General features: G+C 43.9%; 1 protein-coding gene across 10 annotated transcripts in view; it reads left to right on the forward strand.

The window, feature by feature from the left end:
• The window catches only part of KDM2B (lysine demethylase 2B), a 125,910-nt gene that overhangs the window by 38,584 nt on the left and 69,649 nt on the right, over window positions 1-17,677 (forward strand). For 8 of the 10 annotated variants that reach the window (XM_055710014.1, XM_027798816.2, XM_027798820.2 and 5 more), the window contains 3 exons: window positions 587-693; window positions 10,497-10,590; window positions 11,504-11,657. In XM_055710014.1, coding sequence (XP_055565989.1) covers window positions 587-693; window positions 10,497-10,590; window positions 11,504-11,657 — 355 coding nt within the window. Of the gene's footprint in view, window positions 1-586; window positions 694-7,094; window positions 7,210-9,562; window positions 9,755-10,496; window positions 10,591-11,503; window positions 11,658-17,677 lie in introns of those variants that run through there. The other 2 variants (XM_027798824.2, XM_027798825.2) reach the window with 2 other exon arrangements.

Consider the following 17,677-nt stretch of genomic DNA (forward strand, 5'->3'; position numbering starts at 1 on the left):
GTTTCCGTCTCTTCCTCACCTTGCTGGCAGTATGCTTCCAATTGCTCAGCTTTCGCTGTTTCCTTCTGCCCCCACTTCCTAAAAGTTTGGCTTGTGGACAAGAACTTTGGTGAATTTTATACCCAAGTAGAATGAAGTGCACAATAGGTGATAATGTAATTACTCAAATCAGAATTTGGCCAGAACAATAGTGTTAATGTTCCTTGAAATGTAAGGTATTGGAATGGTATAATCTCTTTTATATTTGTATTTTAATGTTCATAAAATTTCTAGACTGTTGGCTACAAAAATGCCTCTGCATGCCAATAGCAGGTGATGCTGCAAGAGGAGGTGCTCACAGGTGCCCATAGCACAGAATTTGCACCCAGTTAAATTGACTGCAAAAACTCTCCTTGGTCTGTGTTGCAAAGGGCTGAGTTGTGGTGATGAAGTGATGTACGTTAACATGTTGGGTCTGTAGGCCTTTTGATGAACAGCAAGGTTCTTGCTGCCTGTGAGTGTCTGCTGCTGCTGTAGAGTTTTAGCCAAAAGAGCATATCCTACCGTGTGTTCAGTAACTAACAGTTGATTTTGGTGGGGATTTCAGGTGGACTTAGTCGACTGGGTGGATAATATGTGGCCACAGCATTTGAAGGACAGACAGACGGATGCTACCAATGCTATTTCAGAGATGAAATACCCTAAAGTGAAAAAGTAAGTTTGTTTAAGTCTTTAAAAAGCTCTACTCTTGACTGCCTTGTTTAATTCCTTTTACATCTTGCTGAATACAATTTTTAATCAAATCTCTTTGAAAAGTTCATTTTTATTCTTCACAGACTTAAATAGTAAATTCTCCAAAAGTTCTACCCAAAGAAATCACTTTGTAGGATACAGAAATGTCATATAGTTCACACAGTGTAGTCACAGTCTTTCTGTAGGCTGAGTTCAGATCCTTTCCGGGTTCTAAACAACTAATGGCTGAAAAGTTAATAGGTGAGAGATGTTTTGTGAAATGAAGTCTGTTTTTAATAGGTGTGTGTCTCCCCAGAAACTCTGTCACGGCCCTTCATGCCAGTTTACTTTTCAGTTGACTTCTTCAACAGCAAGATCAAATACTGGGCTGACGATACAAGGCTGTGTTTTGTGTTTCAGAGGACCCCGTTGGGGCAGGTTTGAGACTGAACACAAGAGCAGTTTGTCCTGCTTCTGCCTACCTCAGCTGTAGTTTGTGGGCAGGTTGTGACAGCATAACCCCACCTCTCTGTTTCTTCTGTTTGAATGTCTTTCTTGAAACTTTTTATAGGATGATTGGAAAAAGGAACGATTCTGGGGGCCTCAAAATGTGCACTGTCAGTTTCATATGCATTAGTACAACTGAGATAGGGGTTACTGTTAATGATATAAGAACTATTGACCTACATGGCTGATGAAGACCATATAGTCCTGGAAGCCCTTCACTGCTGGTTCTGTTTCAGAGGTGTTTTCTATTGGTCAGCCCTAATGTTGGTGGCATCCCGGGCTCTGCTGTTGAACTGACCCTCTAGTGTTTTGCAAATCATTCAAAACTCTTTCCAAACTGTAATGTCTAAAATAGATTGGTACTAACATATACAAAGGTGCATGCAGTAAGAAAGTGATATGCAGCGTTTACTCTCATTCTGGAAAAAATGAACATTTTGGAAGGTAAAGGTCTCCATAATAGATGAGCCTCTGTGTCAGGCATCATGGGGAAGCCTGGTCCTATGATATGCTCGGCACTGTTGTTTCAGTAGAAGCTAAAGATAGTCTATCATTCTGAAGATTGTGAGCAGCTTGTTAGAGTAACTGGATATGGATAGGAGTGCCAAATTTCACATATGCATTTGGAAATGTCCTAAGTGACTTGCCTAAGGTCACACAGTAAGCCAGTGGCAGAGGAGAAAATAGAACCCAGGCAACTTGCTTCCCAAGTGGTTAGTTAATTAAATAACATTCTATATAATCTGCTGGAGTTGAGAAACTGGATCATGATTCAGGGCTTCAGGATTCATGGATTGTACAAGGTAAGAAGTAAAGACGACGATCCCTTTCCTAGAGCAGGCACACTCCAGATGCTGAAAAAAACCCGTAGCAAGTAAACAAAGCAAGGCAGAGATGATTTAAAGGATAAGGTAGCAACATGACTAACAGAATTTAGCAGAAAAAGCAGAGTATATTCTTGCTGTTCACTACTTGCATCATGAAATGCCAGATGGTAGGTTTCAAAGAGGGATTTTAGAGAAGTAGCAATTCAACAGATTCCGACATGGAGCTTTTCCCATGTGTGGGGGATGGCCTGGTAGAAAGGAAGGAGATGCCTGATGAAGAAGCAGACACAGAGCCATTGAGGTTGCTGTCACTGGCAAAGTGAAGGTGGAGGTTGACAGCTTGATAAACTAGTAGATGTGATAGGTAGAGGGAAGCTAAACAGTGTAAGACTGTAAGTGACAATAGAGGTTGATGTGGGGAAAAGGACTTACCATACATGAGAGTTAAAGGCAAGGGTGATGCAGCTGGAGCGGTGAGGATCTCGCTAGTGAGCCTCATTAAGCATAAAGACTAGAGAAAGCTGATTTACAGCACTATTGGCCCGAAACCCTCATCAGTCTGAAGCAGCAACAAAGATAAAACAATAACAAACAGTGATGGTCAGGAGCACAAGAGAGTTTGTCCTGGATCAGGTCAAAGATCTGTGGTGCTCGGTAACCTGTCTTCTGTCAGGTGCTGTCATAGATGCCCTGGGAGGAGTGTAAGAACAGTGTGGGCATAAAATAATGCCATCCCTTAAAACTATCTTCTGAACTTCCACTGTCTGCAGTTCAGGCAGGGGCAGTCCAGAGATGGAAGTAGTTTCTGAGTGCTTAGTGACTATCAAGAGATTTCTCTTCCATGAACTTGCCCAGTTTGAATGTGAACTCCTCAAAAGATTAGCTTTCTCCATCTTTGGAAATTCAGATTGACCCTTTCCTGTATAGATACTAGTCACAGCTATTGCTGTGAGCACCCAGAAGGTATAAGCCCTTATTGAAGAGATCATGTTCAGTTGTGGAGCTAAATGTCAGTGCTGTCACTGGTTTCATGCTGCCCATTCTTTTATGCGAATCGTCAATATTCATACGCTTTATTAATGACTGTTGTTGCTCAGAAATGGGATTGTTTCATTTCATTCTTGTTCTTAGCATTCTCATAATACTAAGTTTGCAGTATGCGATACCCACCATTAACGTGTTCCCTACAAACAAAAAGCACTCCAGCGAAAGCGTTGTGGTTTTGCAGACACAGATGGCATTACCAGACACAAATGTCTGTCTTGGCTCCTGCACGTCAAGTTCCGTGCTGGGAGTGAAGTTAGAGAACGCTCCATCTGCTGTGCTGCTTCGGTTACCAGGAGCACTACACGCGCTGGAGACCGCCCTGGCTTTCACTTGGACTTGCACCATTAACTTTTTCAAAAAATTCTGGGTAATGAGGTTATTTTTCTGTCTGTAAGTAAATGACTACTTACCTAATAGGAGCCTTAGAGGAATGAATTAAGTGGGGAAATGGTTTATGTCAAAAAATGTGTAAAACTTCCCAAGTACTACCTCTTACGTAAGACAACATGAGAAATTAAGGGGATGGCTAGCCGAGATTGTAGTATGACAAACTTCAAACTGGTATAAGTTGGCATTGCCCCTGAAAAAAACCAGTCTCATGCCCATGTTGTCCCATCCTCATTGCTAGTACATGCTGTGGTGCAGCTGCAGAGTAATCTGGACTGGAGACTGGTCTGGCTGAAAACTGGCTCAGAAATGAAGAAAAACTGGTTACTTTTCAGGCCGTCCAAACCACCACCACATGGCTGCATAAATGCTTGCACCAACCAAAGGGCAGTGCAGACGTGTGAAAAAACCATAGCAGTGGGATCAACAAACCCCTTCTGCAGTTCACACAAGGTGCAGGGCCACAGGACTCTGGGTGAGCAAAGCGAGCAGCTCATTGCAACCGAGGAAGCCTGCTCCTGCCTCTCCCCCTCTTTCACATCCCTGGGTGTGAGTTCTGTGAAGGGCCTCACAAACAGGAGCCTGGCTAAGAGTGAGCAGCATGCTGTGTAACCGGGAGGCAGGGCAGGAGGAAAAGGCAGTGCTGCTGTAATATCAGCTTTTAGGGGCAGAAGTTTGTTATTAGCACCTCGGATGCCTGTGGTACTGCAAATCCTAAGGGTACGAAACTGTGACAAAAGGAAACTGAACTGGGCTCAGAACTGCTGCTTTTCGTCATGGTGCACCATGACCATTTTCAGGTAGCTCAAAACAAGCTCAGGTTTAGGTTTCTGTTTAAATTCAACTAGGACTGAAGCAATCTGGATACAGCTGAACCTGAACCAACCAAAAAAAAAAGGTAGTAATTTGATTTCTTGTTTATCAAAACAGCCCTGATGAAATTACTCTCCTCTTTATTAGGTTTTGTTTTTAGCCTGGCAAGATTATTTGCAAACCAGTGGCAGTGAAACAGCTACTGTGCCAGGTCATGACGGCCATAGAAATAGTAACAGGAACTTCTAAGAACTTGGTAATGTTTGTGCTACAGCACAAATGAAAATGAAAGCCTCAGCCACTACAACACCCTTTTTGCCTTCAAAATTCTTCCTATTACTTAAAATATCTAAGCACTGCTATAATAGGTCTTTATATTGCTGCTGGCTTTCAATTAAGGAAGTGGTATCTTGTATGAAGCATCTAGCTGTTCACAGAAGGATGCTGCTCTGTTACCATGTACTTAGCCCTGTTTTCCCTCTCCTAGGCTGTTATTCAGACATCCATTCCTTTCTATTCATTCCTTTACTAAGTAGGGATGGATTTAAACAGATGCTAAAATGCTCTGCTGAGCTGTGGTCTAATTAGAAGCTGAGGGTGTGCCCCTGGAGACAGAGATTGCCCTTTGAATTGAGGGAGCTTGCAGGTCCCGTAACGCAACCTGGCACTGCTTTATGCATGTGGGATATTCGTATGCACTTGGTATGCCATTTGTGAATTGCTTTTGATACAAAACCGCTCTATAAAAATAATTAAGTACAAGAAAATTAGACGAATATGCACAAGTTCCCATTAAAACTTTCCAAGCTAGCAAAGTAAATAAAAGGTGATGTCTTTAAGTCAGTGCGTTAGTCTCAAATCCTCCTTTGGGCAGAGCTTGGAGGACTTGGTTTGTGGTGAGCCTGGAGCTGAACAGCCATGTCACAAGGAGGAGAGAGGAGTTGCGTTCTCACAGATACCAAAATGCTGTTCCAGGGGCAGGCGCACTGTGAATTAGCAGCTTGATTCTTTTCCTTGCAGTGGTGGGTGCCTTCTCAGAAATTGAAGCTTCCAATCAAAAAAATCCACAAACACCAAACCCCAAAACCAAAACAACCCCCTCAAAATAACAAAACACCAAAAAAACTCTCACCAAAACAGAGGCCTCTTCATTCCTAAAGCTCAGAAGCAATCTCCCCAGTGCAGCAGGCTTGTGTCGGGCTGGGAGGGCCGCTGGGTGCACGCTGCTGCTCCAGGTGGGCTGTGGGTGCCTGGGTTTGCTGGCCAGCACCCGGCATTGCCCCCACGGGTGGTGGTGGCATGGGTGGTGGGGACACTGTCCACATGGGTGGCATGGGGAAAGCGTGGCCGCTGGCTTTGGGCCCGGTGTGATCTGTGAGAGGCACTTGCAGTCGCTTTATGAAACCTCTGGAGCATGGTGGAAAATAGGCGAGCTTTTACCTCGGGTGGTGTGTTTTGTCTGATGGCTCAGCCCGTAACCCACTCCAGGCAGGAACCGGAGTTTTGAAGTGCCTGGTTCATGCACGTTGTGTAATAATTAGTGACTACTTAGTTTTGGTAGGCTGTCTGCTTGTACTTAAAATGACCAGAGCCGGGTTGCCCCGCTCTCCTGAGTGGGGAACGGGGCCGAGTGCGCTGGTGCCGTGGGGCGGCTGCGGGGCCGGCGGCCGGAGCACGGGCCCGCCCGGCCGGGGCGCTGGAGGGGCCCAAGGTGGGCAGCGCCGGCCTCGGCAGCTGGAGGTGGGTGCTGCAGGGGCCCTCCCCGAGGAGAAGCCCGGGATCTTCCCTGAGGGGGTAGCCAGGGTACTGAGGAGAAGCCGGGGCTCTTCCCCAGGGGGTGAGCTGGGACCCTCCCTGAGGAGAAGCCCAGGTGCAACCCTGAGGGGGCAGCTGGGATCCTAAGGAGAAGCTGGGCTTTTCCCTGAGGAGAAGCCGGGGCTCTTCCCTGAAGGGGGGAACAGGGGCCTTCCCTGAGGAGAAGCCCGGGCTCATCCCTGAGGGGGCAGCCAGGAACCTGAGGAGAAGCCGGGGCTCTTCCCCGAAGGGGTAACCGGGGCCCTCCCTGAGGAGAAGCCCGGGCTCATCCCTGAGGGGGCAGCTGGGGTCCTGAGGAGGAGCCGGGGCTCCTCCCCGAAGGGGGGGTACCGGGGCTTTTCCCTGAGGGGAAAACCGGGGCCCTCCCTGAGGAGAAGCCGGGGCTCTTCCCCGCAGAGGAGGGGCCGGTGGCTGCCGGCGGGAGCCCCGCGGCGGGGGGCCGCTGGCTGCGGGGGCCGGGGTGGCCGAGCGGGGCGGGGGTGGAGCGGTAGACGGGCCGGGCGGGCTGGCCCCGTGTCTCCCGGGTGACAATGGTTTCTTTTGTCTTGCGGCGTAATTTGTGGCTTTCAGTTACAGGGCCCCAGTGTGGGAGTGTTGCTCGGTGCGGGTCAGGCCGTTAGCGTGCGGAGTCGCCCAAAGGTAGCTATTGTTTCCTGCTGCGTCCTTCCAGCTCCCGCTTCCAGATGCCGTGAGGCGAGGCCTGGGAGAGGGGGGACCCCGGGGTGCCGGCATGCTGGCAGGGACGGGCGCAGCCTCCCTCGCTCGACCCCTGGGAGCACCCCTCCCGCCTGGGGAGAGGAGAGAGCGATGCACAGAGCGGGGCCTGCTCCTTTTCCCCGGTTTGGCACTTGCAGTTGGCTCATGGGTTTGTGGTATTCGGTTTCAGGCTTAGGGATTTCAACCAGCCGGCGCTGCTCCTGGGAGGAAGGAAGAGTGAGCTATACTTTTCTCATTGGCCCGAACAAAAAACAGAAGCCTCTGCTGGGGTTTGGGAGTGGTTTATGGGCTGAGCTCAGTGGCAGGGGAGCCCTCGCAATGCCAGAGGGAATAGAGCCGTATGGTGCGCTGTACCTATTGCGAGAGAAAAGGAGCTAAGCTCAGGGTAATGCTGCCTCTGCGTGTGCTCGCGCGTCTCCCCCGAGTTCATGTGCATGTACGTTGCGCCTCTGCGTTCCCCTGCCCGTGTGTGTGTGCCTGCGCGTGTGTGCGTTCGCATCCCGGCGTGTCTGTCGCTGTCTTTGTTTCTCTGTTTGCTTGCGGGTTTGTAGCTATGCGTGGCGAGTGCATTGTGGGTTTGCCTGGGAGTGTGGTATCTGCGCTGGCTTTTGGAGCGGTGTCTCTGTGTTGTTTCTATGTTCTCAGCTATTCTGTGTTCGCTTAGTGGTTTAGCTTCATTTGTATCATCTCTCTTTTTTGGAGATCTCTGTGTTTGTTCTTCCCTGTGAGTTTGCAGGTTACTCCATATTTCTTCGCATCGTTTCTCTACAAATTTCCCCATATTTCTGGGGGGAAAGTTCCCCTTCCCCCCACACTGCAAACCCTTTCTCCAAAATAATGATACATTAACTCAAACAATTTCAGGCTTGTGAAGAGCATAAAACAAACTCTTCAGTGGGGAAGGGAAGGTCCCCCACAACAGATTACAAGCAGCTGCATGTTTTAAAACCCTAACTGAGGCTGTGCAGGGAGATAAAGTGGAGTATGCAGGGATTGGATTGGTAGCAGTTGTGAAAAAAGATTAAAGTTGGGGCATCTTTTGCGTTGCCTGGTTTTTTAGTGTCTAACTCTATAGTTAGATTGTCTTCCCATGCCTGACTTGGGACTGTGTTCCTGTAAGCCACTTTACCTGCTCTGGCCCAGAGCGCTGAAGGCAGAAAGCTGGGACCAGAGCATGCAGTGGGATGTAGTTTATAGATTTCTTTCAACATGGATGCTGTGTTATGGCTCTTCCTGTGTGTCCCCCGTGTCCCCCCCCCCTTTTTTTTTTTTTTTTTGTTTTGTTATGGAAAAAACTGAAAAGTTGACTCGTTCCCCAAATTAGCAGCTGTTAGTGATGAGAAGCTGCTTGCTGAGGTTGGAGCTGAGCGGTGTATAAGATTAGCTGTGGCATGGAGCTGTGCTGGGACCATGTGACTGCGGTGTACATTGGAAGAGGAAGCTGTAGAGGTCAATGCAAAGGCATTGTGCCAGACTCTGGCAACAAGGGAGATTACTATATGGCGGAAGATCGCTTTTTCAGGCTCCTGAGCCTTTCGGTAGCTGTTGGGGTTGGACAAAAGCAGGCCTGTAAGATTAACAGCAGAAATTAAATGGCATAGCTCATTTGTGGATGGAAAGAAAAACTGGTTTTTTTTCCAAGTGCTTTGTAGGTTTTTATTAATCACCATATGTGGCTCTTTCACTAAAACCACCTTTATTGGAATGGAAATTGTGGTGTTTAGAGGAGTTTCGAGAAAATGGGGAAAAACAAGTAAGAAAAAGAGTTGCATGTTCAGTTATATCTGCCTTGGTGTTTTCTCACAAAATTAAATTTTAAGCACTTTGATTTGACAGAGAATCCTGTTTCCTTTCCGAACACAAACAGATCAACAGCTTCGAGTTTAGATTATTGACTACTTGAGGAATAAATAAAACCGGCTAATGCTCAGGCCATTTATGTTCTTTCAGAATTTCTTAATATGAATGGGTAACTGTTGGTGGGCAGCACTGTCTTAGAAAATTTTTGTTAGTGTGATGTATTTTATATCTGACCTTTTGGAAACTGAAAATAATTGATTCCATAAGGATTTGAATTTTCTGACTTTAAAATAACATGAACCTCTACTATTCAACACTGCCCACAAACTGAGAATTTCCATGTTTTGTTGTGTGGTGTTTTTTGGGGTTTTTTTATGAGCAATTATTCAATCTGTGACTTTTTGCAGTTTGGCTGGAAGAAAGGCAACTTCCTTTCTGGGCTTCTTTTATTGTTTTTAAATTCTATCTGACTTGTAATCAACAACATCTTGGTAGAGAAAACATAAAAGGAGAAATAAAAAAAAAAAGTGTTTGGGAGGGAAGGACTTATATTTTGAAATGGAGCATATTGAGAGTCTAGACAGCTTCTTGGCTAGCTGTGATTTTTGAAGCATCTGAAATACCCCAGGGGCAGAAAAAGCTCTCTTCCTGCTTCTGAAGGATTAAAAAAAATAATAATTCCAGAGTGGGCAAGAGCAGAGACGTGTAATTGCACAAGGAGAGGTTTTAATTGTGAGATGAAGGCATAGGACCTTTTTTTGAAGCCCACAAATGGACTGTCTTCATGACAGCATTGCGTATCATTCTGTCAACTCCAGCTCGGGATGTGGTTGCTAGGCAGCGGGCTCTTATGTACCTATAGTCTCTCTGATTTGCCAGCCTTCTGCAGACACATGGTAAGGTCCTTTCCAGCCTATCATCTAGAGGGACTTTTGCACGCCGTCTGCATACTGCTGAGATTCTCTACCTGAATGTGATGAGAAAAAGATACAGTTAAACGAAACCTTTTTTATTTTTTTTTGCAAATCCCGTTCTGGTACTGTTTCCGTAACCCCCCTCCAAAAAAAAAAAAAAAAAAAAAAAAAAAAAAAAAAAAAGCCATGAAACGGAGACCGGAACAAGGAAAAGAGGTTAGTGGGTTAAGTGGTGTGTGTTTCCTGCGTTTGCAAAGGTGCCTATAGTGAGAAGGGCGGCTGTAATTCGGCCATTAGTTACAGATGGTGGCTGGAGGCTTGAGATTCATGCAGTGAGATGAGAGCTCTTGTATCTCTTTCCAGCGATGCCGACTTTAAACTGCTTTGAATATCTAAATCAAGACGGCATAAAAAATAGTGGATTTGATACTTAATGATGCTGCCGGCTGGTTCCTTTATGTATTTTGTTGCAGAAATGCCTAGAAATGTGAACAAAAAGGAGTTAATTTGCCAAATGAGGTTTCTGTCCCCCAATCCTTGCAAAAATGGCATTAGTGGCAAGTAGGTAAAGAACATTCAGGAGAATTTATAAGCAAATTAGATTTTTCAAAACTTTGCGCTTTGAAACAATTTGTGTACAACTTCTGGTGAAGGTTATGAATCTCAAGTGGTGAAGGAGAGCATTAAACATCACCCCAGGGATTGGCAGTGGCATAAGAAATATTTTTGAACAGCATAACTTTTAATGTTTTTCCATTCCTTAACTCTGAAAGCTTTCATTCCGTTTGTATGAATAGCAAACTCAAACATTTTTCAGCAGAAACCTAGTTATAGTTACTTCATGAGACAAATCCCAGTACTATAAATGCAGAGACTTAATTGGTGGAAACAGTATCACACTCTGCAAATTAAATACTGTTTCAGCCTGATTCATTTTTGCCCTTCACTCTGCTTACAGGTACTGTTTGATGAGTGTGAAAGGATGCTTCACTGATTTTCATATTGATTTTGGTGGCACTTCAGTGTGGTATCACGTTTTCCGTGGGGGAAAGGTAGGTGAACCTTGTTTCATGTTTGTTTTTATGTCTTTGTGTCTCTTACGGAAGGAAGGGGTTACTTTCTTTTTATTTTTCTCTCTTACTGTGGGGTGGTGGTTTTTTTTTGGAGGAGGGGGGCAGCTAGGCAGTGATTAGTCTGTTTTGGCTAGCTTTGTTGATGTACATTTGCTGAACTAGGAGGACACCATTCACCTTTGTGAAACAAATGAGTGATTTATTTGAAATATCAAATGTGTTATTTGCTGTTGGTGGTGCTTTTAGGCGTGATGTTGCTGCATGGTTTAGAAGTGTCTTGCAGTGAGTATGTGGCTGTGTGTACCCTTGTTGTGTCAGAGTGCCCTCACAAGTCTCCTTCTGTAGCTGGGGCTTCTGTTTCCTTTTAGAGATTCCTTGTTCCTTTAGTGTGCACATGCACGCTATGTCAGAACTAAAATATCACAGGATACAGAAGCATTAAAATACACAGCATTATGGCTACATTCTCATCTTTACTGTTGTAGGTTGCTTTTCCCACTTGTAGTATAGGCAGCCTATGGTGGGAACTGAAATAAATACAGCAGATTGAACATCTTTGTGGTACGAATACTGTTCATCTGTATAGTCCAATGAAGTTGTACTATACCAATGCACTGTTTTGAACTGAAAGTAAACTGCAGACATCTTCTGAGTAAGATGTTTCATGGAAGAGAGATGGCAACTGGCAGTTATCTTGCCTCTTCCAGTACATGGACTAATTGCTGCTGCTGTTTGCTTCTGTGTGCAACACCTGGAAAACACGTGTTTTATGCAGAAAGCAGGCTTGGTGTTACACGTTCATTTGTTTAACACATGATAACCTTGTTGGAATCTCTCAGCTATTTGTTTTTGTTTACTGTTGATGATAGTTAAATCTTTTTTTTATTTTTAGATCTTCTGGCTGATTCCGCCTACTCTGCAGAATCTAGAACTTTATGAAGAATGGGTTCTCTCAGGAAAGCAAAGTGATATCTTTCTGGGAGACAGGGTGGAACGATGCCAAAGAATTGAGCTGAAACAAGGCTATACATTCTTCATTCCTTCAGGTATTGCCTGTTAACTAACTGGTTTTGGAATCACTGGAATTGTGTTTGACTAACAGTTCTCTGCAAAACAATTTTTCACATATAAACCCTGTAGTGACCTCTTTATTTGCTGTGGTGAAAGAAAGGCTAGGCACTGAACGCGCCTAATTTTCCAGAAATTGACCCATCCCAGACTGATGAAAAATGTACTGTGAGGAAGCGTGTGCAGTGATTATTTGTGCTATACCAGGGAAAAAGAAAGAGGACTTGGTTCTCTGGGGCTGTCAGTCCACCACATCTCATCAGAGTCATACTTACTTTTGTGATTGTTAGCTTTCTTGGAAAAATATTTTACTGGTTTTGTGAACTGTGCTGGCAGGTTTTATCTGCAGTTCAGTAACCTGCTTCTTTGCCTCTGTAGCCAGAGGTGGGTCTCGGTTCCCTGATGGAGCTCAATGGAAATTCTAGTACATGGAAGAGCAGGTGCTGTGCTCCCTCAGGGTTGCTTCTTGGGGAAATAAGTTTATTTTACTGCCGTAACTCTTCAGAATTTCTGCTGATGGAGATTGTGCTAAACCTGGACATCTTCCAGTAGCCCAGCCACACTTAATTTTTACACTACTGCCTACCTCAATAGCTGTGTTGCATGATTCAGGCTCTTCTTGCAAATCAACCAAACAGTTGCTGCTTTGCAGGCTGGTGGCTTCAGCCCTTTCTGCTCATACCTAAATTGGGTTAAGGATGGTGCAATTTGTAACACTCCTCATTTAAGATGATATGAGACTTTGCTTTCTTTGACTGTTGTGGGACTATAAGTTTGTTTATAATGATATAACACATTGTCTAGTGGATCTTACCAAGGAAATAAATATAAGTAGCATTTCTACATGACAGAAAGACAGATTGGTGGTTTGTCAGCTCTAGAATTACTATGTGGAGATGATATTATTATTTTTTTTAGCCCTGGAGACAGAGAGAATGCAGGTGATGTGAAGACAGTGACAGTGTCCTTGCCAACTAGGGAGCATTGTTGGTATCAGGTGAAGGCAAAAAATTTGCACATTTTTAAGTATTTGGTAAGAATCAGCCTGGGAGGTGACAGGCAAAATGACTTTGAGAGTGGAGGAGTTAATCCATTAAAGGAATTAGGTCTTCCCTTGAAACAGGTCAGAATGTGCTGTTACTGTTTGAACTGGGTGTTTGAATGTGCCTGCGCTGTTTGCTTAGATCCTGTTACTGCATCTTTGTATTTATCTTCATTCCCCTGTGAACAGCCTCCTATGAATAAGACTTTCTGTATGTTAGTTTAGTCATGATCGGCAGTTGGAATACAGCAAGTTGTGGGAGCTTGTACAGGACACAGCTGCAACATGGTGGCTGAAGTGAAGTGATGCCAAATGTGGTTTTTGACTGTAGTTTCTGTTTTCTTAGGAAAGCCCAAAGTACAGAAACACCAGTACCTCAGACATTTGAGGCTCTATGCAATATTTGAAAGGCATATATGAATAATTTCTCTGTAAGCACCTCATGGATTCAAGGTGTTTTCCTCTGCTCTGTGTTGTTTAGAAAACTTATTTGCAAATCTCTTATTTATGTGAAAGGGTGCTATTTCTGTGTTTGTTTTGGAAGTATAGGAATGCCTAATTGAAAGCTGTTCTAGGTCAGCGAATTGAGCATAGCTGTGTAGAACAGGTCAGTTCCTGTGACCTATTTGCCCTGGTTTGTGCGCATATCACATTAGTTACTGTTTGAATGTGTTTTGTATGTATTTTACAAGTGTTCATAATGTTTAGGTTCTGGTAATGGGTGTGTCCCATACTTTCAACTGAGCCTGATAAACTCTTGACCAACCCCAATTCATCCATGAGGAAAATTAACTTAATTACAGGTCTGGTCACATAAGCGTAGAGTGATACAGCTAGTGTTTAGCTGGATTGTGAATGGAGAACATTTCAGCAAAGGGCCTTTTCCATAAAATATCCTTCTCTGCTCCTGTTTTCAAGTAATTTTGGGGGTTGGTCCTACAAATGTAATTATACCATAGCAGTGTAAGGGTGAACTAGGTAGAGAAGACTGTTAAAAGACACATGAGGGAGTGAGATCATAGGCTTGTGGGAGAATGAAGGTTTCTCTGACAATCCAGGATCAGCAGTCGATCCAGTAAATCCCTGAAACTACAGACCACTTGGACAAGAGTGGGAATTACTCTTACAGAAGGCATAATTATAGTGCTCACCAGGGCCTCAGGGTATTTTCCTCTCCATCACTGCCATCATCCTTTCAGGATTAAGTTTAAACCAGTTAATTTCTACCTGTGCCTCTAATCCTGCAACGTACTGAGAGGCATGATCACAGCTGTGGTATCAAAAAGAAATTGAGCAAAGTATTGTCTGCATAGTGAGTCATTCTGTATGGGCCAAGGTGCATCTTGCAGCATTTTAGGATTGCCTCCAAAGGATGGAGTGGGGGGAGGTTTGCTGGGATGCTGAGGGATAGTGGGGGGGGGGGGGTCTTGTGTAGGAGCCAGGCTGTACTCCTGATGGCCCCATAAGACTTCTCCAAACAACCGATGCACTGTTACAAGTTCTCACCTCCCACTTTACTGGTTCCCACTGATGAGTCAAGGATGATCAAATCTGGTAAAGTCTGCAGTAAAATGAGAAAATCAACTAGGAACCTGGCCTTTTCCATTAATATAATTGTTTAAACTTAGGTCAGCATAATTGTTGATTGAGAAATATACCACATTGTGCCATGATGAGGTTTATGGCCAGGTGTAGATTCAAGATGTTTAAACAGCTGAAGGTTCAAGAGGGGAGGAAGCTATAGTTGCTACCTGTGTCAGCAGATTATTCCCTCTGACCCCCCTGTAGAAATCTGACTGTTGTTTTCCCAGCATGGGAGACAACTTGTCCTTATGCAGGAAGACATTAGTAAAGAGTGGCCCTGGGGTGTTTGCACTGTGTGTGTTACTATCAGCAATGTTTAATCTTTCATATGGTTAAGTGTTCAACACAGATGAAATCTGGTCAAGGTAACGCATCTTACTCTGGTATAGTGGACAGTGGATGCTGCATATCTGACCCGTATGCCAAATGGAAGGGAAATTCTTTATAGAGTGTGCTGCTAGCTTCTTTCCTGAATAGACCGTGATGATCTGGAAGAGGAAAAGCATAATCTCAGTGCTCGGTTACTGTCTCAGTAGGGAAACAACAAAATTTAATCAGTCACAATCAAATCTAGAGGTTCAGTATTATTTGCGCTGTAGCTTTCTTCTGTACTGTGTGTGTATCCAGTGATGACTTGCAGGGAGGATGTGTGAAGTGAACTGCTGGGAATCCATTCTGGTGGTGTTATGGAGAAGTAGTTTAGATATGTCTGATCACTGCACTAGGAACACACAGAACCCGTGTTTGGGCAGCATCCCTCAGATTCTACAGCTCAGGATTACTGTAGGCACATGTTTCTGGCTTGTATGCAGCCACTTGTTCTGTTATGTCCTGATTGCTCCCCTACAGCCTGTATGAAGTACAGCTCACTACGTTAATGCCAACGTGTTACCCAGTTTTTAAATATCTTTAGTGCTTCTCCTTTTAAGATTGTCCCACCTGCCCTTCTAGTCTCAAAACAGAGACCACCAGTGGGTGCTGGAGATAACAGTAACCAACAACTTGTCAGCAGAGGTGCTGGAGGGAGTGAAATGTTCACTTCTTTAGAAAACCGGTGAAAGCAAGACTATTGGAGTTGATTGTCAGTGTTGAAGATGCTCAAAGAGGTGGTTTTTGCAACTGGTGTATGAAAATGTAGTACATCCTTCTACATCACTGCATAACTTCACTGGAACCTTTTATCTCTCCTTGTTTGCCCTTCACCTGCCACTCCAGTCTTTATGCTCTGTAAACCATCTTTTACTTCTATCCTTGCACTTGTTTTTCTTCAAGTGGTGCATTATGCATTGAATTCCCTTCAGTCTTGATTCTCTGAACACCATGTTAGTTTCTCTTGTGTACTCCTAAATATCACTGTTGTTACCTAAACCAAAGCTTAAAACTAAACATAGACAAAATGAAAACTTCATCCTTTTCCAATCCACTTGCTTTTTTGAGTCTTTTAGTCCTGCTGAGTATGTAATTTTGATTGTAAGTGATGGAGCTCTGACGTGTCCTTCCCCTCCTTCCCTGTTGTCCTCTACAAACAAGATCTTGCAGTAGTTTGAAATATGTTAAGCTTGTTTATTTTTTTTCTCAATTTCCTGCCAGATATCTTTTTCAAAAAAAATTACCTTTTCTTTCATGCATGTGTATATGTGCTTGATGTAGACACTTGCACTTCAAATTCAAGAGTTTGCACATGCAAAATTGGGACATACAAAAGCAGGCCAACTAGTAATCTCTTGTGGAAAGTTTGTCTTGCAGTATTTGTCTCTGTTAGTGTTGTGAAGTAAAAGTGTAATCATGTGTCTTGAAAAGTCAAACTTGAGCCTGTTCTGGATTATTACTGCCACAACATGGCTAAACTTGGATTTTTTTCTATTTTTTTTGTGAAGACCAATTTTTCTGACCTCCCAGGAAGTTGCCACGCTCACAGTGGATACAATGTGATTCCAGGGTTTGCAGTGTGGTGTGTCTAAAAAAGTGTTCAAACATACGGGTTTTGGTTCCTTTGGCCTAAGAGGGCTAATACCACCAAGGGTTACTGTCATCATCCTGTTTCTTACAGTCTTTTTCCAATCCTTTGCTGCCAGTCAGAGGCAGTAGACACATGAGCAGGTATGTCTTTGGGCTGACTCTGCATGGGCGTTTTTACTGTAGGCTTTCCAAATATGTAGCTTTAATGTGAGGATACTGAAGAGACGGGGTGATGTGCTCTGTGTGAACTGGCAGTTTAGAGAGCTATGTTTGTGGGGGAGCACAAATCCTCAAGTAGCCAGGTCATTTTGAGTGGCTTTTGTCTATTTGTTAAATCTGACTGTAATGGTCTCAATAACAGACCACTACATGGTCTATAAAATAATGGGCCAAGAAGTCACTGTGCATTTATTATTTTTGAAAATTGAATAATGGACAGCCATTAGATATTGTAGAATACTTTTGCAGTGCTGATTTATTAGACATTCTCATGATCAAAATCCAGACAGGGTAGCTTACTGTCAGCTGGGCATGGTGTTTCTTTCTGGATCCTTCAAACTTCTCGCTACTGTTGCTGCGTGCTGTTTTATAACAGTTGTGTTTCAGCTTGGAGTTGGCCCTGTTCCACTGAGGAGTAAGCTGTTTGTTTTGCTTAATTTTTCTTATGTTCTTTATAATGCACTTTGGGCCTTTGACATGGAAACATGCCATTATAGTCTCTCTTAATTTCTTGAGAGCTGAAGAATGAGCCACAGTCTTAACAAAATATTCTTGCTGATCTGTGGTGATTATGGTAACATGAGAGTCCTCCAAAGTACTTTGTTTCCAGTCAAATGCAAAGAAATAATGACTTTTCTTAGGTGACTGTTTTTAGGAAGGCAAGTGGACAGAAAGAGATGTTCTATGCTAGACAGTAGGCAGCTATTTGCAAGGATTCAAAGTGCTTCAAATATTGTATTGGTGGTTATCAGTAGGATTCTGCCTATTATGAGTGTGCGGTCTTAGGTCACCTCTGCTATGCCAGTCAGTATTTGATGAATTATTATGTGATGGGGCCAGAAGGTAGCATATAGTCTTTATATGAAGGAGAATGACAGGCTATTAAAATCTGACTGGTAAATTTTTTGCACGGAGTTGTGCTAGGGCTGCATAGCTGCCTGGCTATTTTTGGTTGCTGTTAGCTTTTCACATTTTGGGAGTTTCCACTGACATTAATGGAAGCTCCATGCTGGAACCTTTAGGGACCAAGTGATGAAGATCAACGAAGAGGATCAGAGAGGAGAGCTTTTTGCCTTGAGTGTCTGCTTTCAGATAGAAGATGACAGCATAATGTCGGATTTTTAGTCCTATTCCTCTGCAGTGCTCTACCTAATTGTTATCAAATGATGTAAGATTGAGAGTTGCTGTATTACT

Source organism: Falco cherrug, chromosome 1 (genome assembly GCF_023634085.1).
Source record: "Falco cherrug isolate bFalChe1 chromosome 1, bFalChe1.pri, whole genome shotgun sequence".
Taxonomy (NCBI): Eukaryota; Metazoa; Chordata; class Aves; order Falconiformes; family Falconidae; genus Falco; species Falco cherrug.